Source organism: Melopsittacus undulatus, chromosome 3, assembly GCF_012275295.1.
Source record: "Melopsittacus undulatus isolate bMelUnd1 chromosome 3, bMelUnd1.mat.Z, whole genome shotgun sequence".
Taxonomy (NCBI): Eukaryota; Metazoa; Chordata; class Aves; order Psittaciformes; family Psittaculidae; genus Melopsittacus; species Melopsittacus undulatus.
In genome coordinates, this window is record NC_047529.1 from 111960725 (window position 1) to 111983619 (window position 22895).

The 22895-nt window shown below is 58.5% G+C and overlaps 3 protein-coding genes across 3 annotated transcripts; 2 read left to right on the forward strand and 1 right to left on the reverse strand.

Moving 5' to 3' along the window:
* Window positions 1–126: 126 nt before the first annotated feature.
* CNPY3 (canopy FGF signaling regulator 3) lies at window positions 127–4874 on the forward strand. The gene is made up of 6 exons (XM_034061005.1): window positions 127–311; window positions 2551–2674; window positions 2908–3004; window positions 3932–4054; window positions 4192–4309; window positions 4431–4874. Exons 1-6 carry the CDS (start codon window positions 221–223, stop codon window positions 4640–4642), a joined length of 765 nt encoding a protein of 254 aa, XP_033916896.1. The 5' UTR covers window positions 127–220; the 3' UTR covers window positions 4643–4874.
* A 319-nt stretch (window positions 4875–5193) lies between these two features.
* GNMT (glycine N-methyltransferase) lies at window positions 5194–7322 on the forward strand. The gene is made up of 6 exons (XM_034061004.1): window positions 5194–5450; window positions 5553–5680; window positions 6010–6123; window positions 6544–6686; window positions 6811–6932; window positions 7015–7322. The coding sequence occupies exons 1-6, from the start codon at window positions 5245–5247 to the stop codon at window positions 7184–7186; spliced, it is 885 nt and encodes a 294-aa protein (XP_033916895.1). The 5' UTR covers window positions 5194–5244; the 3' UTR covers window positions 7187–7322.
* An 896-nt stretch (window positions 7323–8218) lies between these two features.
* On the reverse strand, window positions 8219–22612 carry PEX6 (peroxisomal biogenesis factor 6). The gene is made up of 17 exons (XM_034061136.1): window positions 21739–22612; window positions 21499–21659; window positions 20870–20953; window positions 19509–19611; window positions 19210–19346; window positions 19017–19128; window positions 17306–17514; window positions 16602–16794; window positions 16258–16334; window positions 16048–16180; window positions 13334–13539; window positions 13180–13241; window positions 12670–12778; window positions 11777–11893; window positions 11128–11205; window positions 9650–9789; window positions 8219–8840 (listed from the first exon to the last, which is right to left on the reverse strand). Exons 1-17 carry the CDS (start codon window positions 22594–22596, stop codon window positions 8704–8706), a joined length of 2916 nt encoding a protein of 971 aa, XP_033917027.1. The 5' UTR covers window positions 22597–22612; the 3' UTR covers window positions 8219–8703.
* Window positions 22613–22895: the final 283 nt, after the last annotated feature.

The window sequence follows — 22895 nt, forward strand, 5'->3', positions numbered from 1 at the left end:
CGGACACACGTGGGGCCCAGCGCCCCAACACCGCGGCGTGTCTACGGAGGCCGGGAGAGCCCCGCTCACGGCGCGCTCGGGTTGGCGCCCGGAATGACGGCACGGGATTGGCCGGTCCGACCACGCGCAGCGCTGTGATTGGCCGGCGCCGCGCGGTTGCTATGGTTACCTTGCGGGGTGGGCGCTGTACGGCCGGAAGCGCGGTCCCGGAAGTGGAGCTATGGCGGTGGCGGCCGCAGTGCTGCTGCTGATGGCGGCGGCGGCGGGAGGCGACGACTCGGACTGGGTGCGGCTGCCCAGCAAGTGTGAGGGTAAGGGCACCAGGGCAGGCCGCATGGCACCGGGTACCTGTGGGGAGGGAGGCTGCGGGCTGCCCTCTGCCCGGCCCCGCCGGCGGAGGAGACGGGGGAGCCATGGGGCCAATGCTGCTGCGTGTCCGCCGGTGCCCCCGCGGCGGGACACGGCCGAGCCTCCCGTGCCCTGTCCCTGTTGGTGGGTGTCTGCTGCCCATCCCCCGGTTAGAGAGTGCTCCCGGTAGGCGCTGAGCGCAGGGCGGCTTGTAACGGGGCTGGTTGTCTCTTCAACTCATCGGTCGGACTCGGTGATGCTTCCTTACTGGACAATCAACGGCTTCACGGCAATTCGGGGCAGGTCATGGCGGACCTTCGTTGTCTGCCGTGGTTTACTCTGGCTTTGCTGTGTAGGAACATGCGGAGCTTGGCAGCAAAGAGAAAAGGAAGAAATGAACCTCTGGAGCTCTTTGCAAAGCTTTCTCTGCCAGGGAAGCAGCTCTGGAGTCAGGGATGTGGGAGCCGTGTGATGGCACCAGCAGAACCTCAGAGAAGCACCACAGTGAGCACTGAGCGCTCTGCTCCTCTTCCTGCCCAGGCTGGAGCCTGTCAGCACACAGGGATGGCTGCAGCAGCACCTGGATAACCGGACCCAGCAGCGAGTGCTCCTGGCACACATGGTGTGATGTGGAGAGAGGTGACCTCGAGGCCAGAGGGGCTGCATGAAGGAGCACTCATCCCACCTCAGAAATGGCTGCGGTCACCTCCAGCCCCTGGTGCCTGCAGAGAAAGGGAAGTGTAAGAGGTGCACACAGGGCATCCAGCACGTGGTGGCAGCCCCAGAGAAGCCACCTTGCTCTTTCCTTCCTTCTCTATTCACATCATTGCCTGAGAGAAGATCTGGCAGCTGGTTGCTGGTGACTGTTCCTGCTGGGACTCCCGCCTTCTCCAAAGCAGGGCTGGAAGAAGAGGAAGCTCCTGGCAAATGAGAGTCTGCAGCACAGGACAAAGCTCTCTGCTTCCTCCTGGGAGCCCAGGTTTGGAGAACAAAGAATCACAATGTGCCTGGCTTCCATCCCTCCACATTTCCACTGTAAATCACCAGGATATTTCTCTTCTGGTTTCTGTTTCTATGGCTCTGTTAGACTCTGATACAGAAGAAATAAAACTTTTGTTCTTTTTAACGTTGTGTAAAAGAAAACCTGATCTGTGTTATAAAGCTGCTGGTGCTGTGCTCTCGGCTGCAGGCAGTGCCACAGGCAATGTGGATAGACTTGACCTGTCCCCGCAGTCCTGTGTCCATCTGGGGGGCAACAACACAACAGGGATGTGGAGCTGTTGAAGAGAGTCCAGAGGAGGCCATGAGGATGCTCCAAGGGCTGGAGCAGCTCTGCTATGGAGCCAGGCTGAGAGAGCTGGGCTGGTTCAGCCTGGAGAAGGCTCCTTAAGGGGACACCGTAGAGCAGCTTCCAGTGCCCAAGAGGGTGACAAGAAATCTGGAGAGGGGCTTTTGACAGGGGCCTGTAGGGACAGGACAAGGTAATGGCTTTAACCTGACAGAGGGGAGATTGAGATGAGACATTAGGAAGAGATTTTTCCCTGTGAGGGTGCTGAGGCCCTGGCACAGGGTGCCCAGAGAAGCTGTGGCTGCCCCATCCCTGGCAGTGTTCAAGGCCAGGTTGGACACAGGGGCTTGGAGCAATGTGGTCTAGTGGAAGGTGTCCCTGCCTGTGGCAGGGGTTGGAACTGGATGAGCTTTAAGGTCTCTTCCAACCCAAACCAGTCTGGGATTCTAAGACAGCCCCTTGTGTGGTGACACAGTCTATAGCCACCATCTTGTCCTGCTGCTTGGTCCCCAACACTGCCCTTATGACCTCAAGACAGTGGGAGAACTGTTACGGGATGGGATGCTCTGGTGCCATGAGGAGGAGCTGAGGCTTGTGTTGCTAAAAGACCCCATCTTCTTCCAGGAGGAAGGGAGTAGCTTATGCAGAGACTTTGGTGGCTGAGCAGTGGAGCTGTTTGGCAACCTGCAGGCAGAATAGATGCTGCCTTCCCAATGGTGCCATAGCTTACACCATTCAGGTGCTCCTGCTTCAGTGGAGCTCCAGTGGAATTGGTTGGGCCATTCCCAGTTATTTATTCCAATGGCTGAGGCTTCTTTCTGCTGATAGTGGCTTCAGTGTGCCTGACTCTCATGCTTGTTTCTGCTGCTGTGTCACAGTCCAGCCCCTCCTAACTCCTGCTTTCCTTCCCACAGTGTGCAAGTACGTGGCAGTGGAACTGAAATCTGCTTTCGAGGAGACGGGCAAGACCAAGGAGGTGATTGACACCAAGTATGGCTTCCTGGACGGGAAGGGCTCTGCCGTCAAGTACACACAATCGTAAGTGAGAGCAGGATGGGGGCTCTCCTGCAGTCACTGCTGCAGAAGGCAGAGCAGGGCCTTGGGCAGCCTGTGGAGGGGCTGAGGAAGCTAAACTGTGCCTGACTATGGGGAGCTCCTTCTGCTGGCAGAGCTCCCCATCACACTGATGAGGGAGGGCTGAGGCTTGCCCTGTGTCGTGCTTGGTTCTGGGGGGCTGTGCTGATCCCAAGCCCTCTCTCCTCTCCATGCAGGGACATCCGGTTAATCGAGGTGACAGAGAACATCTGCAAGCGGCTCTTGGATTACAACCTGCACAAGGAGCGGAGCGGCAGCAACAGGTTCGCAAAGGTGAGGGCTGTGCTCCAGTCCCCAGATGTCCTCTCGCCTGCTGGGTGCTGCACTGGGGCTCCTTCCCATCCCCTGGCAGTGCCCAGCATGCGGTGCTGTGCTCCCCCCAGGTGAGCTGTGGGTGCTGCACAGGGGGAGCCAGGGGCTGTCCTGCCCAGCCTGTGTCTTCCTGTTGGTTGTGGGATTGGGTTTGCAGATAGGGACTCCCTCCTGGCAATGCTGGTGCTCAAGGACCCTGATTTTGGCAGGTTTGTAGGGAAGTGTTGGTGAGCAGGATTGTTGTATTGCTCAGGTGTTTCTGGTCGAGGCAGGTAGTGCCATGATTAGGATAAGGACAATATCTTCAATTGGGTTGTAAAGCACAGCTTGAAGGGCTGTTGTGTTACCTTCTGCACAGCCCTGCCATCTGCCCATGAGAGGAATGATGTGATTCCCACTCAGCCCATGATTAGTAGAAATAGGTTGTTAACAGTGGTTGATTGTAGTTACAGCTACAAGGAAAAAGACATTGTCGTGTATGGTTCTGATGCTGTGTCTCATGTTGCAAATTGGAGAATGGATCATGTTGCGAAGAGTGCAATGGGGGAGAATAATAAGGAGTATTATTGGTCTATTTTGCAGCTAAGTGGGATTTTGAAATGTATGATGAATTGTCATTCTCAGTGGGAGGCAATGCTTTCTGACTCCAAGTGCATAAGTAGTGCTGTTGGGACTAGGCTGGTTAGAAAGGCTGTTCTAACAGTGAGAGTGATGGTAACTGGGGAGGTTTGGAAGTTTCTTGGTAGCAAGGGGAGAAGTCTTGGTGTGAGGATAACTGTTAGTGTAAGGAGTATGGAGCTGTTAAGGAGCACTGTGGTTTCCATCACTTTTACTCAAGAGGGAGTGATGGGAGGAGCGAGGTTTGACCAAGCACTGCTGCTCCTCCAGGGCATGTCAGAGACCTTCGAGACCCTGCACAACCTGGTGCACAAGGGCGTCAAGGTGGTGATGGACATCCCCTATGAGCTGTGGAACGAGACCTCCGCTGAGGTGGCTGACCTCAAAAAGCAGGTACCTGGCTCAGTGGGATTGAACCTTGGCAGCCACCATTGGCTTTGAGGGTCTGGGAATGGGGGTGTCACCAGGACCTGCTGCCCTGGTCATGCTGTGATGGCACATGGCTGGAGCCAGGCTCTTCTCTGCACTAGTGTGATGTGCTGGTGGAAGAGTACGAAGACGTGATCGAGGACTGGTACAGGCACCACCAGGCAGAGGACCTTTCCCAGTTCCTTTGTGCCAACCACGTGTTGAAAGGGAAGGACACAAGTAAGTCCTGCCTGGTGCCCTGGGCAGCACAGGGCTGCTAGGGGGAGGGCAGGGGAACCCCGCTAGGGCGCAGGGATCCCCGCTACTCCCTCAGCGGCCCTCCTGCTCCTCTTCTTCCCAGGCTGCCTGGCAGAGAAGTGGACTGGCAAGAAGGGTGACTTGGCAAGCGTGGGGGAGAGGCAGAGCAAGAAAAAGAGTGGGAAGAAGAAGAAGAAGGGCCGGAAGGATGAGAGCGAGGGAGCTGAGAGCCTCCCACCCGCAGGGGAGGCCCTGGAGGAGAGCGGGGTGCAGGAGGAGGCTCCCCTGACCCACAGCCCAGCCGACGAGCTGTAGGGATGCAGCCGCAGCCCGATGCTGCAGCCCCAGCCGCTGGGGCTGCCTGCTCCAAGGCCTCACCGAAGGAGAAGGGACTCGAGTCACGGCGTGAGCCACCCTGGCCCGGCCGGGTGCGGCCCCGTGAGAAGCCGCGCACCCAGCCCCGCTGCCTCCTGGGCCTCCGGCTGCCCCGGGCCCGGCTGCCCTCCCTGCCGGGACTGTAAATAAAGACGTTTTTGTGCGCCCCGGAGCCGCCGCTGCTTCCCCGGCGGTGTCCGGACAGGAGCGGCCCCGCTCCACCGGGGAGCCGGAGCCGGGCGTCAGGGGAAAAACAGGCCCTGGGCCCGCCCCCTTGCTCAGGCCCAGCCAATGGGATGAGAGGCGTGGCGGGAGAGCGCGGCGATTGGTGGGTCCGCAGGAGGGCGGGGCCGGAGGGGATTGGTGGAGGAGCGTGTTGGAGGCGGGGCGGTGGGGGGGTGTGTAGCAGGACGGAGTGGCGATTGGCGGATTGCGGAGGGCGGAGCCGGCGGCAATTGGCTGTGCGGAAGGGGGCGTGTCTGGAGGCGTGGCAGCGGGGGGGGCTCGGCACAGCCGGGCCGGGCCGGTTCGGTGTCGGCGGGATGGTGGACAGCGTGTACCGGACGCGGTCGCTGGGGGTTGCGGCGGAGGGGCTGCCCGACCAGTACGCGGACGGGCGGGCGGCCCGCGTGTGGCAGCTGTACATCGGGGACACCCGGAGCCGCACGGCCGAGTACCGCAGCTGGCTCCTGGCGCTGCTCCGGCAGCACCGCTGCCGCTCCGTCCTCGATGTGGCCTGCGGCACCGGGTGAGGCTCCGCGCCCGCCCGCTCGCCGCACAAGTCCCCCCTCCCGGGGCTCCCACCGGGCCCCTCCGGTGCCCCCGTCCCCGCTGACAGCCGTGTTCCCAGGGTGGACTCCATCATGCTGCTGGAGGAGGGCTTCCAGGTGACCAGCGTCGACGCCAGCGACAAGATGCTCAAGTACGCGCTGAAGGAGCGCTGGGAGCGGCGCAAGGAGGAGCCCTTCGACCGATGGGGTGCGGGGCCGGGGGGGCCGGGAGGGGCGTGCGGTCACCAACACCCACCGCTGGGCGCCCGGAGCCCTTCCAGCGGCTCCCTCCCCTCGCCCCGGGTGCTGCTGCCCGGGTGGCCTCTCTGCAGGGACGGGCAAGGCCCTGCCGGTGCTGCCTGCTCAGCAAGCACAGGCCATGGCCCTCACCTGCCCGCTGGCCCCAGGCCAGATCCAGTACCCACAGGGCCCAAGGAAGGGGTGGGTGATGCTGGGATAGGGTCTAGAGTGCAGGGAAAGCTGTTGGTTAGGTGGGGGGCTGTCCCTGTCCCACTCAGCTGCTCCCCTGTGCTGCAGTCATTGAGGAGGCCAACTGGCTGACACTGGAGAAGGACCTGGAGAAGCCCGGGGATGGGTTTGATGCAGTCATCTGCCTGGGGAACTCCTTCGCTCACCTGCCTGACTTCAAAGGTGAGTTTTGGGATTGCGGGGGGATGGACCTGTGCACATCTGAGCGTGTGCCCCGACTCACAGCATGAGTGGGGCAGGGGGTTACACACAGTGGAGCTGCTGTGTCATGGCTGAGAACATGACCCTGTTCACAGCACAAGTGGGGCCACTGGGTCCTATGGCGGTAGAGGAGCTGTGTGCATCTCTCACATCTCTGGCAAGGCTGGGGATATACCCAGATGTGTGCCATGAGCGGGGTGGTGGGCTCCCCGTATGCTCTGTCCCAGAGAGGCTGAGAACGTGCCTGAGCTCATACCATGGGTGGGGCTGTGCCTGTTCCAAGCTGAGACTGGAAAGGGGGAGAGGGGGGCAAGATGACTCCCCATGGGCTCTGCCATGGGGTACAACCAGTGCCTGGGGATGCCACGGTTTCCTCTCCAGGGGACCAGAGCGACCACAAGCTGGCCCTGCGGAATATTGCCAGCATGGTGCGGCCCGGGGGGGTCCTGGTCATTGACCACCGCAACTACGACCACATCCTGGCCACAGGCTGCGCGCCACCGGGCAAGAACATCTACTACAAGGTGAGTGGCTGATGGACCCTGGCCTGTCCCTCTCCCTCCCACCCAACCCCAGCGCTGAGGCAAGGCCAAGGAGAAGGGCTGTGCCCAGGGAGCCACCACACAGCCATCCTCCTGCGGTCCCCAGAGTGACTTGACTAAGGACATCACCACCTCGGTGCTGCTGGTGAACAACAAGGCTCACATGGTGACCCTAGACTACACGGTGCAGGTCCCCCCCACTGAGGTGGGGGCAGCCCCAGAGCTGAGGTGAGAGGGGTTGCTTGTTGCGGGGGGTGGCTGGCACCGTGTCCTGCTGGCCCCACACCTCACCAGCACTGCCTCCCCGCAGCAAGTTCCGGCTCTCGTACTACCCACACCAGCTGGAGGCCTTCACAGCCCTGCTGAAAGGTGCCTTCCAGGGCAAGTGCCAGCACAGCGTCCTGGGCGACTTCCAGCCCTACACGCCGGGGCAGGCCCACGTCCCCTGCTACTTCATCCACGTCGTGAAGAAGACGGCCTGAGTGGGCCACGGAGATGGGACCGTGATGGGCTGAGAGCTGCCAGCAGCTCTGGGGACAAGCACGGGGCTGGGGACACTGCCGAGAGCTGCTGGGAGCCCCCTCCCCTTCATTAAGAGCACTCGTGAGAGCGACTGGAGCCTGTGGTCTGTGTGGTCAGGGGACGGGGTGAGGGGACGGCCGCAGCCTCTTCAGGACCCCCAGGGGAAGAAGCAGCCAGCCTGGGGCAGCACAAGGTGGGTGCAGGCACGGCTTCAGCCTGAGCCCCAGCTGCAGGGGCCAGGCATGCCTGTGGTGTGGGGTTTGGGGCTCCTGGGTGTGTGGTTGCACAGCCCATGGGTGCAACCGGTTTTCTCCCTTTGCACTCCCCAAACCCAAGCTGTGACCCATTCCCTTGACACCCTCAGCCCCCCCGGGGGAGAGGAGGCTCTGCACACTGCACACCCCAGCCTGCTTTTGCTGTGGCTGCAGCTCCCACCCGCCCGCCCTGGGGAAGAGGTGGTGGCCACGTCTGGCAGCGCGTTGTGGTCAGGGGCAGCTCTGCCTCAACACGCTCTGGTGCCAGGTCTTCATGCACGGAGCGGCTGGAGAACCAGTCCTGCAGGGCGGGCAGGTGGTCCTGGACAGCCACGCTGGGTGCAGGGCTGTGGCTGCTGCAGTCTCGGTGCATGCAGCAGTGCTAAAACCTTGCTGCAACAGCCCTGGGGCTTAAGGCAGAGCTGCCCCCCAAGGCCCACCAGCAGCTGCAGGGATGCAGCAGGGGCAGCTGCTGCCCAGGCATGGCTGCACACAGGGCACAGGAACAGGGATGTGGCACATGTGGGCCACACGAGAGGATGCTTGGCTCCTGGATTAGAAAACCCCTTCCTCAGCCTCTCCCCACCTGCTGTGGGCTCCAGGCATCCTGGGGCTGGCCCCAGCCTGGTTTGTAGCCATTCCTCTACCTGCAGGACAGTGGCTCCTCTACAGCACCCACCCTGCCCAGGGCCCACAGACACCATCAGCAAGCAAAGACCTAAGGCCAGGCAATGAGTACCCAGTGCCAAACCGCTATATTTATTGAGCCCATGCTGAGGCCAGGCCAGCTGCCGCAGCAGCATCCTGTGCCCTGCTGCCCTCCAGCCAGCACCCTCACTGGGGGCTCACACCCCAACAAGCAACTCCCTCCAGTCCCGCTCCTGCTGTCAAACCAGGCACAGTTTGGGCTTTGCTCCCTCACCAATGCTGTCACCTGTGAGACACTCCTGTAGTGCCCACAGCCATGGGATTCGGCTTCCACCCTGGGGGGGAATGGCCCCGGAGTGCTCCCAGCAGCCACACAGTGCTGTGAGAGGCAAGGGACTGCTGCAGAGCCAGCCCAGCTGAGCAGAGCACTGCTTCCACCAGCCTCAGGAAGCTGCACAGATGCTATTCCCAATCAAGCTCCAAAGGGGCTCAGGATCCATCTGAGAAAGGCAGGCAGGTGCCTGTGCCTGTTCCCCTTCACACACTGTGCTCATCAGTCCCAGCTCTGCTGAGCATCAGCAGGCAGCAAACTTCTGCTGGATGAGTCTGTACCTGAGCAGCTCCTGCTCAGAGACTGATGGCTGCAACCTGGCAGCAGCCTGCAGGAAGTCATCCATGGTGAGGATCAGAGCAGAACTCTCAGTATCCAGCCCTGCAGGAGAGAGGACAGGAACAGGATGAGACAGGCACGGGGGCAGACAGCAAGATCCAACAGCCCCTCTCCAGCCACCAGACTGGAAGGAAAACCTCCCCCTGAGGCCAAGCACTGGAGGTAAGGATGATCTATCTCCCCCTCTGCTCCACTCTGGTGAGACCCCCCCTGCAGTCCTGTGCGCAGCTCTGGGGCAACAACACAAGAGGGACATGGAGTTGTTGGAGTGAGTCCAGAGGAGGCCATGGAGATGCTCCGAGGGCTGGAGCAGCTCTGCTATGGAGCCAGGCTGAGAGAGCTGGGCTGGGGCAGCCTGGAGAACAGAAGGCTCCTTAAGGGGACACCTTAGAGCAGCTTCCAGTGCCTAAAGGGGTGATGAGAAATCTGGAGAGGGGCTTTTGACAAGGGCCTGGAGGGACAGGACAAGGGGGAATGGCTTTAACCTGACAGAGGGGAGACTGAGATGAGACATTAGGAAGAAATTCTTCTCTGTGAGGGTGCTGAGGCCCTGGCACAGGGTGCCCAGAGAAGCTGTGGCTGCCCCATCCCTGGCAGTGTTCAAGGCCAGGTTGGACACAGGGGCTTGGAGCAACCTGGTCTAGTGGAAGGTGTCCCTGCCTGTGGCAGGGGTTGGAACTGGATGAGCTTTAAGGTCCCTTGCAAACCAGTCTGTAATTCTGTGACTGCTGCAGTAACCCAGAGCCAAGCATTCAGACATGGTCCCAAAGACATCGAGGCACAGCCCAGTTGCCAGCAGTGGTAACTCTTCCCTTCACCCCATGTGGGACAGGCAGGGACTGGGCTCCCACCTTCCTCGATCCATTCCACCTTGCGTTTGACAGCGCACATCATGGCATCTGAGCACAGGGCATACATGTCTGCTCCCGTCAGCTGAGCTGGGCACTTTTCTAGGACCGTGGTGAGATTCACAGAGGGATCCAGTTGAAACCTGCCAGGAGAGAGAAGTGCAGGTGTAAGAGCCACAGAACAAACACCAGGCCAGGAAAGACACAGCAGGTTGGAAGTGGATGATTCTCAGGTCCTTTCCAGCCCAAACCATTGTATGATACAGCAGCCAGCACGACTGGGCCCCATGTCCCACAGCCTCTGCATGCTCCAAGCAGAAATCAAAGGGGGTTGTGACTAAACGCAGTCACTTCCCCATGGAACATCCCTGCAGCAAGGTCCTGTGTCCTGCTAAGCAGGATCAAAGGCAACTTTGGGTCTTCACTCAGTGGGAACAGCCTACAGCCAGGGCTGGACATAAGCGTGTTTAATGAGAGACTGTACGAGCCACTGCAACACCACAGCATCCTATCAGGGCCACACTGCAGACAGGCAGCTTCCTCCAGCACCAGCACAGTGCTGCAGGACACAACCACCAGCACTGGTGTGAACGGATGCTCGCAGGCAGCCACGCTCTTGTCTACTGCGAGTTCACCCTCAAAAGCAGCAGTGATCACAGCTATGGCTGCTCGGGGATCCCACACCACCGGTGTTGGGAAAGGCACACAGAGCATAGGCTGAAGAGCCGCCAGCATCGCAGGAGGAAGGGCAATGAGATAAATGGAGCAGCCTTCACCTCTAGACCTGCAAACAGTAGGAGATGTGATAGGGCAGCTCTTGCAGGAAGCAAATGGGAGCTTCCTGCCATGCTGCTGCACTGCAGTATCATCACACTGCTAGGATCTGGTTGAGCTCCTCAAGGAGAACTACCTGACAGGAGGATGGAGCCAGGAGGTGCTGGGCTCTGCTCCAAGGAACAAGGGATGGGACAAGAGGAAACGGCCTCAAGCTGCACCAGGGGAGGTTTAGACTGGATATTGGGAACAATTCCTTCCCCAAAGGGCAGTCAGGCATTGGAACAGGCTGCCCAGGGCAGTGCTGGAATCACCATCCCTGGAAGTGTCCACAAACCGTGTAGACAAGGCCCTCAGTGCCATGGGTTAGTGGTGGCCTTGGCAGTGCTGGGGAATGACTGGACTGGATGAGCTTGAAGGGCTTTTCCAACCCAGCTGGTTCTATGATTCTATGTGTGCACGGTGACTGGAGAACTCTGCCAACCCCTCCACTGACAGCCACCTGAGACACCTGATAGGAAACCCAGCCCCAGCTGTGCTTCAGAACCTGCCCCATCCTCTTCCCCTCCCTGCTGACCAGTGCCTCAGGGGCTCCCCAGGGCTCAGACACGAAGCCAAGCTGGAGCACACCACACATGAACCCTAAAAGCAGGCTGTGACCCACTGCGGGTGGCAGAAGGCTGCTGCAAGAGCCAGGGGTTACTCACTTCCTGGTGACAGCGCTCAGCACCTGCAGCTGTGACTCCCGGTCTTCATTGATGCCCACATAGACCAGTTTGTCAAACCTGCCAGCAGAGAGGAGAGGCAGCTGAGAACAGCAGAGACCAACCTGCCCCTGGGGCACCAGAAACTGAAGGTGGCCCTGAGGCAGCTCCTTTTGCTCTCAAGTTCATGGATGATACAAAGCTTGGGGGGGAGCAGCTGGTGTGCTGGAGGGCAAGGCTGCTCTTCAGAGGGACCAAGGCAGCTGGAGAAACGGGCAGACAGGAACCACATGAGGTCCAACAACAGCACATACAAAGTCCTGTCCCGCCATGGCAAGCCATAGACACAAGGACAACCTGGGGGGGACCAATTGCTCCCACCAGTTTGATGCTACAGCAGGTCCCTTCTGGCCCTGCTGTGCTGCTGAGGCAGTGAGCAGAGTGGTGGGGGATGACAAGCAGAGGTACCTTGTGCTGCTGCTACAGCCATGGGCATTGGCCTCCTCTTGGCTTCCTTTCCCCCCACCAAGCCATGGTCAGGGAGCTTTAGGAACAGCCTCTTTGGAGGGAACATGGTGGGGACACAGTCCAGCTCATTGCTGCCTGAGAAGCTCCAGGGAACTACCTGGAGGCAGGATAGGATGCACTGTACCTGCCCGGCCGGAGCAGAGCTGGATCCAAGAGGTCAGGCCTGTTGGTGGCTCCAATGACAAACACCTCTCTGGTGGAATGAAGGCCATCAAGCTCAGCCAGGAGCTGCGAGACAACCCTGCAGGGAGCACAACGGGATGCACACAACGTTGGTACATCACCCACTGTCACCACAGGGACACCCTAGCAGGGCAGTGAACAGCAGACCCAGCTCTGCAGACACAGGGCTTTAGCTGGTGTGGCACCACAGTACTTCAGTGCTGCACACACCTCCTGGGACAGGGATATCTCTACCAGGTCCTGGGATCACCTGAAGTGACCAACAGGCACCATTCCCAGCCCCTGGCAGAGCTGCTGGTTTGTCTGTGAGGAGATGGGACACTGGGGACAGATGGTGTCACTGGAAAGCCCTGCAGAACCCCTCAAGGATGGAGAGGAGGATTGCATGGGGACTAATGGCTCAGCAGAAGGGGCCTGGGAGAAATAACCCCATTTCTGGGTATGTCCACACTGTACATGCTTTGCTTCTAGAGGGCAGCTGAAAGGTTTCCCACTGCAGGGAAACAGCAGCAAACAGGAGAGCACAACAGGGTGCAGATGTCCTTGGAGAGGCCAAAGGGAGCAGTTGGCAGCCACAGAAGCAGCTGGAGGAGACTTTGTCTGACCATATGTTTGCACAACAAGCTTGGGCAATTGGGAATGTCCAGCAATGCAAACAGCAGTACCAATGTCCAGAGAGAGCAGACAGCCCATGGAGAGGGGCTGGAAGGGAGCAGGGAGGGGGAAAAGTGGAGAAAGACACTTGGGATGGACTCTGCCTTGCAGGACAGCCCCACATACCCCTCCAACTGAGGCAGGTACACACTCTGCCAAGGATACATGGTGCTCACTCACCTGTCCATGACACCCCCCGAATCTCCACTCCTCCCACGACTGGGAGCTAGGGAATCCAGCTCATCGAAGAAGATAATGCAGGGAGCAGCTGCCCTGGCTCTAGCAAACACTGGGAGAAGACAGCACAGGTGAGAAAGTCCTGGAGGAGAACTCAATGGCAACAGAACCTGCTACACCCGCAGCAGGGAAGAGCTGTGGATGGAAACCAGCTGCCCACTGCCTCCCCATCACCAACTGCTACTGACTGGAGGGTCAGTGGGAGCACGGGCTGGCAGCACCCAGCAGGATGGGCCCTGAGGCTCCGCTGTCTCTGAGGGGCTGCTGTCCCATCAGGAACACAAGAGCCACAGGAGCAGAGAGAGCAGGGAAGCTGCAGCAAGGCAGGGAACAGACTGTAGAAGACTGTTGGGTTCGCACCCTTGCTGAGGGGTTTAAGCACTACCTCCTCCCCTCCAGGACCCCAGGAAAGCCCCATGCTCCCACACGCAGGAGCAGGATGCATCTCCTCACCATTACGCACGTTCTCCTCACTCTGCCCAACGTACATGTTGATGAGCTCTGGCCCTTTCACACTGTGGGGCAGGGAGAAGAGGGAGCCAGTTAGAGGATGCCTATCCTCCGCCAGGAGAAAGCCAGTCCCATCGTGCACTGCCCCACTCTTCACCTAAGGAATGTCATGGTGCATGTGGTTGCCACAGCTTTTGCCAACAAGGTCTTCCCTGTCCCTGGAGGCCCATAGAGCAGCAGCCCCGAGCGGCACAGACCCAGTGACAGCAGCTCCGGGTGCTCCAGGGGCAACTGGATAGTGTCCAGGATCTCCTTCTTCACCTCCTGGAGCCCACCAACATCCTGCCAGGACACGGAGGGGATCTGCCAAGAGAGGGGGGCAGGCAGGCCCTGTCAGTGTGCCTGGGGAGCCCCTGCTCCAGCAGGGTACCAGCCATCAGCTTCGTGTGCCATCAGCTGTGGAATCCCCCTGCACTCCCTCTTGTGCTATCAGCAACCACATTTCCCCTCTCCTGAGCTATGCACTGGGGGAAACAAACTGCCCATGTCCCCAGTGAGCTGTGCTCACTGTGTGCTCCTCATCCCCAAGCCTCCCTTGTACCTCCTAGTGCCTGTCAGCAAAAATACCCTGGGGAAAGTATCTGCCAGGCTGCCTGCAGCCTCGTGGGCAGAGCCCTGATGCAGGCAGGTGTGGGACATGTGAGGGAAGGTAAAAAGAGGGGGGAAAATGAAACCCAGACCTATTGATTGTGAGCTACTTGTGTTCAGGGCACTTTTGCCCCGAGGGCAGTGAGACTGTGCAAGGGTTTCACACCAGTGACAAAGCCTTCACTAGCAGGACCTCTGTCAAGTGAAGGAGGATGTGAGAGACACCCTGGAGGATGCTGTACAGAGAACCATCTGCTTTTGAAAGGGAGGGATGCAAGAACAAAGTCCATGCATGCTTGCAAGAAACAGATAGGATGGGGTCAACTGCAAACATGCAGGAGATCACTGAGAAGAGAGGGGGGAGTCCTGCCACTTGTGTTGGGTAAAACTGCCTTGGAGGATGCTGCTGCTCTGCTCCCAGCTTTAGGAACAGCAGGAATGCCACAGTCTGACACCACAGAGCCCATGAGAGTCACAGCAGCAATGCTGGGAATGTGCAGAGACAGCAAAGCCTCAGCACTGTTCCCCCAGCTGCTGGCTCCATGGGGAACAGGCGCCAGCACAAATGGGGAGCTTAAAAATAGGCTGGAGGAAACTTCGGCTCTCGTTCCTTCCGTGCTTGAGATGATGCCATCTCCTGCTGTGTCTCCAGCTGTCCAGCAAGTCCACCAGGAAAATCAGGTCAGACAAGATAAGGATTCCCAGCAAAAAAAAGAGGGTTGAAAGCAAAAGGTCACAGGCCCTCACTCCTCAGTGCTGGTGAATGGGAGAGCTGCCTTCGCCCCTGCACTCCTGACTATTCTGCCTCACTAGAAGAAGCCTATAGGAGTTGGAAAACAGCAGCAGACTTGTTTCCAGGGACCATCACAGGCCCAGGCCATGCTGCAGCCACTGCCAGCAACTGGAGGTTTGAAACTGATTCTCTCCAGGAGGCTCAAGCTGTACCTGCAAACGGATGTGTGACTAACCAGAAATGCAAGCAGGGAATCAAGAGTTCTGTATGTTGAGAGCATCCAGGTCTGCTAAGAGCCTTCCTGAACTACAGCCAGTTACTAAGAAATAGATAAAGGACTGTAAAATGCAAACAGAATGAGCTCACACACACACACAGAGCTCACTGCCCAGCATGCTCTGGGGTTACAGTTTGCCTTACAGCAAACATTGCAAATGTGCCTCAGAGCAGAGCTTGTTTCAGCCTCAGTAATGGGATGAATGAATTCAGTCCCAGAGTGACACCTGGATGATGACACCAGCAAGGTGGCACCTTGCTAGGGCAGTCAGGGAAGGCACCAGAATAACTCCTCCAAGGCCAGCATTTCCTGTCCTGTGCTGCCATTCGCACTCAAGGGCATGGGAAAGCTCCGATGACTTTGCTTAATCCCAACACCCTGTTACCCAGCAAAAACAGCCTCCCCAGGCGCTGTTCCCTGGGTGCTGAGCTGCCAGAGGCGGATCATGCTCCTCCCCAGAAGCTGGTTTTCTCTGACACTCCATGTCCCTTTCCCTAAGAACCCTGAAGCTCTCCAAACTGCTCAGCTGTCAGAAAAGCTCACACCAGTTCAAGCAGCGGCCAAGGGATCAGGGATAAGGCTTCTCACACATGTGGGGAGCTCCCTCACCTGCTTGTGTCCCAGCCTCTCTGATCCATTGTGCCAGGTGGCTGGAGAGACCTGAGTGAGGCAGCCAGCCTGCAGCTACTCACTGCATCCCTATGGCACTAGCCAATTCAGTGGTCTCCAATTAGAGACCACTGCCCAAATTCAAAGCCAAGAAGGTGAACAGCACTACTGGGGGAAAGCCCAGGGTGGAACTGTTCCTTACTCAAGGCTGGGGGAATGCATGGAAGGACACTGCAGGAAGTGATGTGTCAGAACAGAGCCCCATCATCTGCTGAGGTCTGTGAAAGGTACCTTGAGCAATGGCTTTAACCTGACAGAGGGGAGACTGAGATGAGACATTAGGAAGAAATTCTTCCCTGTGAGGGTGCTGAGGCCCTGGCACAGGGTGCCCAGAGAAGCTGTGGCTGCCCCATCCCTGGCAGTGCTCAAGGCCAGGTTGGACACAGGGGCTTGGAGCAACCTGCTCTAGTGGAAGGTGTCCTTGCCTGTGGCAGGGGTTGGAACTGGATGAGCTTTAAGGTCCCTTCCAACCCAAACCTGTCTGGGATTCTGTGACAATAGAGCTCTGGAGAGCCAACCCCCATTCCTCTGCCCAACATCCTACCTTCGGGGCTCCCACTGCCTGGGAATGGGCATCATGCAGCTGGTCCAGTGCAACACTGAAATCCTCCTCGAGCACTGGGAACCCAGCAGTGCAGAAATCTCTCTCCACTTCCTCACTCAGTCCACCTGGAAAGCTGGCAACAGAGAGAAGGGAAGGTGCCAGGCTGCAGCCCTTGCCCTCCCCTGCCTCCGGCCCCATTGCCTGCTCTACCTCAAGGCCTGGATGCGGGTACAAGCAGCCCGGCTGCTGTGGGACAACAAGGCACAGAAATCTCCCAGCACAAAGCCCTGTGAATGCAGAAACAAACAGCATCAGTTCAGTCCCTGACCACAGCTCCAGCTACACCATAAAAGGTGTATGGGGGAAAATTCCTTGCAGGAGCTTCTGTGCCCTGGTTAAGGGCTCCAGCTTTTTGTGGATGTCTGCAGACCAGTGTTATCCACTGTGGATAACAGGGCTGTGGGAATTGCCCCCCTTCTCCATGGCCAGGTAGGGGAGGTTGGCCCAGCACCCCTGGCCTGCCCACCTCCACATGCTGCTGTGGTTTCACTCACTGCAGTCCTGCGGGCCAGCTTGGACAGGCTCACTTCTTTGCCCAGAGGCAGACTGGCAGTCAGCATGCTCAGCATCGACCTCCTCTGCTCTTCTGAAGGGGCTTCGATTTTCACCTCATGAAGGAAAGCAGTCTGCACATCTGCAGGGACATCCTGGGGCTTGCAGGTTGTGCCGATCACCAGGACAGGGTGGCTGTTGAGAGAAGAGGGACAGTGCACAGCCTCAGCTCTATGGAGGCTTCCCTCTTACATTGCCGTCACATATGAGTTCCTCTCCACTGGCTGCCACTCTCCTCCAGCCTGCCTTTGAACTGCTCTGTGAGCTCTATCTCCAAGTCAAGGCCCTTCAAGTGATGTCTTATTTCTTCACTTGATGTCTCCCTCCCTGCACCCTGGTACTTGTCATCAGCCTCAAGATTCCCGAGTGTCCAGCTCCCTGTTGGGGTCCCCGTGATCTTTGCCATGGTTCACTCAACAACTCAGAAGCCAGCTTCAACCAACAAAGCTTCCCAATTCTCTGCCACTGAGCTGGCAAAGGGCCCTCTGAAGCAAACAAAGCAAACCTGGGAAAGACTCCACCAGATTAAAACCAAAACAGTGCACATTAGCAACCAGTTACCTTGCTGCAGCGATGACTGCTGCCCTACGAGTGCCAGGAACAAACAGCCACTCAGATACCCATAGCAAACACGCAGGGTCCGTACCTCAGTGCTGGGTCTCTGTCCAGGAGCAGCTGCCTCAGCGTGGCAATGACCCTGGCGTCCTCCCCTAGCCTGTCCCGGTCTCTGCCAAGCACCTCGATGTCTTTGAGCAGGAGCACACAGGGCTGATAGTGCTGGGCCTGGGTGAAGGCCATCTGAACTTTCTCCTCTGTGGCTCCACTGGTGTCACCACACAAACCAACACAATCGACCTGCGAGACACAACACACAGCACACAGCCTGCAGCGGCTGCAACACGGCAGTGGGGGATGCAGGACAATGTGTGCTTCCATGAAGCTTTCCATGGGCAATTCACAGCTGAAAGGAGATCCAAGCGGATTCTTCTCTGAGACACAGGATGTACTCAAAGTAGACACATTGAGGACTTTTAGCATTGAAAAGTGGCTTTTGTTGCCCCAGTGAGGGACAGGATGGTCTTGTCTGAAAAGGGTAAGGCCAAGGGACCCAAGAAGGTGATACAGTGGCTGTCACTGCTCAGCTACCCAAGCTGGAAGGGATGGGAGAGCTATGGAAGAGGCCAAGACAGGGAGAACGAGGTGTCTTGGAGAAACAGCGTAAGGAAGACACTGTTCAACGCAGTGCTGCACGAGCACAAAGTGCAAGGGGAAGGTAGAAGGGAGGGGAGGGGAAGCTAGCGGTGGCTGGAGGCCCAGAGGCTGTTTGCAATGCAAACAATTGATGAAATCATCCCAAACGGAGAAGTGAGTGGTGAGCCTTGAACAGCAGCGTGAACACTGCTGGGAACAGGCAGTGCTGCCTCCTGGTGCTGCAAGGCCAAGGCAGGGAGAGACAAACCATCTCTGGGATTCCTTGGCCTTATCCTCAGAAGGGCAGCTTGGAGCAGGGAGAACACCTCAAGAGCTGCCTAAAGGGTAAGGATGGGGGCACAGAGCACAGGAACTCCTATTTGTATTAAAACACAGGAGTTAGGGTTGTAGCAAGCAGAGCTAAAGGGCAGCAGTAGCTGTATGCAAGTATAGAAGGGCAGCGAGAGGACAAAAAAGTGCCGATCATCGTTACAATGTGGAAGAACTAGTGGTGAACAGTAGTTTCTGTAGCAGAACTACAGGCAGAACAATCAGAGGAAGGGAAGAGAAGGTGGAATGGTAATGTAAGCATTGCAGTAAGTGAGAAAAGAAGGGGAGAGTGCAAAAGCTGGGCTAGGACAATAAGATTGACAGCAAATACCCCTGGCTTCAATACTAAGAGTGTTGGTCTTTAGAAGCAGCACGCAAGGCCAAAACCAGAGCTACAGCCTTGCTTATTAGACTAAAACATGAGGCCATGTGCCACAGGGCTCCTGAACACGTCCTATACATGTATCTGAAGGCACGGTAAAGGTTCTGTGAGCTTGTACTAGATCCCAAGAGCTACAGCACACCTGCTGAAGGGCTCAGCACCTCTAAGGATTGTGCCCAGAAGCTGGTCAAGCTTCCCCCTTGACCCACTGTTCTGCCTTTACTTGGATAGAAAACAGCAGTTAAGGAGAACAATGTCACTATCAATCCTAATCCATTCCAGAGCAAGCTGCTAAACTCAGCACACTCAATCTCCTTCTGCATTATGTGCACATGGGAGCAGGTTCTGGGTAGGCTCATGCCAGGGCTGCAGCAGGAGTGTTGGCATGGATAACTCACAGAACATTTCCATGTCTGTTGTGATCCACTCACGAACTGACCAGAGGAGAAATTACCTTGAAGAGGTGGAGGTTGAGGCAGCTACACACAGCTCTGACAGCCATCAGCTTCCCACTGCCGCTCGGCCCCGAGAGGAGAACGCTGCTGGCCCCGCTCAGCACACTTGCCCTGTAACACAGAGGGAGCTCTCCCGGTGACCAACAGCATCCCAGCTCTCCTGAGGCTTTGCCAGAAGGAATTCTGACTCACCGATTGCCCAGGTGAGGCCGAAGAGCATCACAGAGCTGCTTCACAACATCCGAGAGTCCAGCGGGAGACAAGCTGCTCCAGAACTCATGGTTGTTATAGGCTGGGGCAGATGGGACAGCGCTGGTTGTTGAGCCCACCTGTGAGAAGGGGAGATAGCACAGACAGGTATCAAGTGACCAAGTATGCCCGGAAAATGCCATTTTCCAATGGCAGGAGGCACAAGCCTCCAGAGGCACCTTTATCATCATCCATAGTGCAACCTCAGCCTCAGATCTCCCTGCTCTGCACTGCCATCTTACCAGATAGAGAGAAGTGTTCTGAGTGTCCACCAGGTAACCCTCAGACTGCTCGCCTTCCACCATGCCTACAATCTTCCTCACTTTGAAGTAAAGCTCTGGCCACCTGAGAGAAAAATGAAGCCATCTAAATTGCTGGCTCTAGATCCCAAAGGCAGGAACAATACATTTGTCAGCAAGGCAGCCAAAAGGCTCAGGTAACAAAGATACCCTTGCCCTCTCCCAGGACCCACATGGATCCTTTACAGACCCCACTGAGCTGTCTGGCCAGACAGCAACAGGGCTGTCAGCAGCTCCTGCTGGTGGCTTCAGCCTACAAGTACATCTGTATTGCATCTAAGAGCTCAGGACATTCCCTTTCCTTTCCTTCACTACAACTCCACAGACATTCACCTGCAGTGTATAAAATCTGACAGCACAGAGTCCTTGAGGCTCCAGACTGCGACTCACCCAAGTACCATGAGAGCCTTACAAGCATTCTGCCCTGGACACACTGCTATCCCATTGGACAGACCAAGGGATCTGCAGAGGTCTCCTCCAGGGATTTCTCCATCCTCTGAATGGAGCACCACTTGCACACCAATACAGTTCCGAGCTCTTTAGGTCCCATAAGCTCTGCTGGTTTCTACCTGGCCAATAGGGAATGGAAACTTCCCCAGACAGAAGACTTGTGCCTCCTGTAGTCCTGCCTCCCTTCAAGAAGAGCCTAGGGAACAGTCACCGTAGTAGTGCTATAAACTATCCTATTTCAAAGCACATAGTGGAGCCGAGCAGCTGCTGGTGTATCCTGCAGGAAAAGCTCTAGGCAGTTCCTTGCATCGCACCCCTCAGCTGCCTGTGGCAGCTCCCTCAGCTGTAGCATTCCCATTGCCACCACCCAAATCCTGCTGCAAGCAGCCCTCCTCTGACTCTTGTTTAGCACAGGACTGCAGCAAAGCCACCTGAGCCAACCAAGGCAGAACTGATGACAGAAACCTAACCTAACATGAAATGTAAGGGTCGATATTCACACCTCGTGTTTGTCACACGCTGACAAGCCCATTCCCCTTGGCTTCCAAGTAGCACAGGCTGTGCCAAGGCCACCCCTCCCACTTCATTCCTTTCTCCCATCAGTTTCTCTGGTTTTCCCTTTCTTCCCTCCATGACTATATGAGTGAGCTGACGGAGGCTTCCCTCTTCGCTGCAGCTCCCCATAATCCAATAACAACCTTCCCCTCTTCCCCCTAAAGTGAAGGGCACATAAACTAAACTCCAGGGACAGATCAGAATGGAATGAATGTCTTGTTTCGAGAGCCTCAACAACAGAACAGTGTCTTTTCTCTTGCAGTACCCACGTAATAGAGCCACAGTTTGTTGCCACCTACCTTAGGAATTTGTCTGCATTTACTTCTAGAAACTCAGCACAGCCAAACGTTGGAACACACAGGATGTCTCCCTCCTGGACAAGCCTACAGAAAACACAAGGATTGTCACCAATGAAAGAAGCCCCTATCCCACATACCATAAACTTCTCTGCAGTCTCTTACTTTCTAACCTGTTCTTGACTATGCTGCTGAGCTTGTAGAGTAACTAGAGCTAAAAATCACTTTATTATCTGCAAGTGAAGACTTTAAATCTTAAAGCATTAGCAAGTTTTCATAGAATCCCAGACTGGTTTGGGTTGGAAGGGACCTTAAAGCTCATCCAGTTCCAACCCCTGCCACAGGCAGGGACACCTTCCACTAGAGCAGTTTGCTCCAAGCCCCTGTGTCCAACCTGGCCTTGAACACTGCCAGGGATGAGGCAGCCACAGCTTCTCTGGGCACCCTGTGCCAGGGCCTCAGCACCCTCACAGGGAAGAATTTCTTCCTAATGTCCCATCTCAGTCTCCCCTCTGTCACGTTAAAGCCATTCCCCCTTGTCCTGTCCCTACAGGCCCTTGTCAAAATCCCCTCTCCATCTATCTCGCACCCCTTCATGCACTAAAGGACACGCGTGTCCCGCCGCAGCTCACCGGGGTGTTCTGAAGTGCTTGTAGAGGACACGGTCATACCCTCCCCGTGCGCTGTACGCGGGCGAGCAGACGATCTGTAGGTGCAGCTCCTTGGCGAATGGCGGCACTGCCAGCACGGACCTGCTGCCCGCCCCGTCGGTGCCGCTGCACCTTTCGTACCTCTGCGGCGGGGAAAGGCCGCAGGGTGAGCCCCTGCCACCGTGCCCCGCCCCGCCCGTCCCTTCCCCGGCCGAGCCTCACCGTCAGGCGGAGCTGCGCGGGGGCACTGGGCTCGCAGCCCATGTTGAAGGCCAGCGCGGGGGCCATGAGCGCGGCGCCGTCCCCGAGCCGTCGGCGGGCGGCCCTCGGGTACTCCCACGGCGGGGGCCGGGCCAGCAGCGCCGCCAGGTGCTCTCGGGCCGCTCCGTCTGCGCCCACCCGCACCCACTCCCCCTGGAAGAGGCCGAGCGCCAGCAGCCCCCTCCGGCTCACCCACACCTCCGCGCCGCCGCCGCCTCCCGCCGCTCCGCCGGGGGCCGCCCGCAGCCGCGCAGCCGCCGCAGCGCCGCCGGCGAACCGGGACACGAGGGGCGGCGCGGCGGGGCACCGGCAGGGGGCGCCATGGTGCTCCCGCGGCGCCGGCGGAGGGGCGAGCGCGGTGCGTGTGTTGTTGCCCAGCAACCCCTGCAGCGCCGGCCTCGCCTCCAGCACCAGCGGGCCCGGGCCCGGTCCCGGCCCCGGTAGTGCCTCCCCCCGCCGCGCCAGCACCGCGCCGCCCGCCGCCCTCCCCGCCGCTCCCCCCAGCAGCACCCAGGCCAGCGCCGGTGGGCGCCGCACCGGCCACACCGCCACCCGCAGCCCGGCCGCCAGCCCCAGCCGCCGCAGCACGGCCCCCCGCAGCCACAGCTCGGCGCCGCGCCGCCCGCCCGCCTCCACCGCCACGGCGCTCAGCAGCACGGGCTGCGCCCCGCCGCGCCCCGCAGGCCGCACCGCCAGCACCAGGCCCCCGGCCCGGCCGCGGAGCGCCGCGCACAGCGCCGGAGGAGCCAGCAGCAGAGCCGTCACCGGAGCCAGCTCCGCCGGCGGCGCGTCCAGCGGCCGCAGCACAGCCACCGCCATCGGGCCGTGGGGAGGAGCGGCTCCGAGGGTCAGGGACACGGAGCAGGCGCCGAGCGGCACTGATGCGGCTCCGCCCCGCGGCACAGGGCCGGGGCTGGGCAAGAGCCGCTCCGAGTGTCCCTGCTCCGAGGACTGCCCCTCCAGCGCTGTGTGCCGTGGGCAGTCGCTGTCGTCCCCCAGCACCTCCTTCAGGGTGAGCCCCAGCACTCCCGGCTGCACCCCACGGTTACCTCTTGGCTCACGGCTGTGGAGGGTCGGGATGGAGCCAGAAAGGCAAGAGAGGCCTTTGCTGCCCTCCC

Excerpts from the sequence above, each read along its gene's own strand:
- CNPY3 (XM_034061005.1), top strand. The coding sequence starts at position 221 with ATGGCGGTGGCGGCCGCAGTGCTGCTGCTGATGGCGGCGGCGGCGGGA. Across the intron at positions 2,675-2,907 it reads GCCGTCAAGTACACACAATC|GGACATCCGGTTAATCGAGG; the intron begins GTAAGTGAGAGC and ends CTCTCCATGCAG. Across the intron at positions 3,005-3,931 it reads GCAGCAACAGGTTCGCAAAG|GGCATGTCAGAGACCTTCGA; the intron begins GTGAGGGCTGTG and ends CTGCTCCTCCAG.
- GNMT (XM_034061004.1), top strand. The coding sequence starts at position 5,245 with ATGGTGGACAGCGTGTACCGGACGCGGTCGCTGGGGGTTGCGGCGGAG. Across the intron at positions 6,687-6,810 it reads GCAAGAACATCTACTACAAG|AGTGACTTGACTAAGGACAT; the intron begins GTGAGTGGCTGA and ends TGCGGTCCCCAG. Across the intron at positions 6,933-7,014 it reads GGGGCAGCCCCAGAGCTGAG|CAAGTTCCGGCTCTCGTACT; the intron begins GTGAGAGGGGTT and ends GCCTCCCCGCAG.
- PEX6 (XM_034061136.1), bottom strand. The coding sequence starts at position 22,596 with ATGGCGGTGGCTGTGCTGCGGCCGCTGGACGCGCCGCCGGCGGAGCTG. Across the intron at positions 16,181-16,257 it reads ACCCGCATCCAGGCCTTGAG|CTTTCCAGGTGGACTGAGTG; the intron begins GTAGAGCAGGCA and ends CTCTGTTGCCAG. Across the intron at positions 8,841-9,649 it reads GGTGGAATGGATCGAGGAAG|GGCTGGATACTGAGAGTTCT; the intron begins GTGGGAGCCCAG and ends TCTCTCCTGCAG.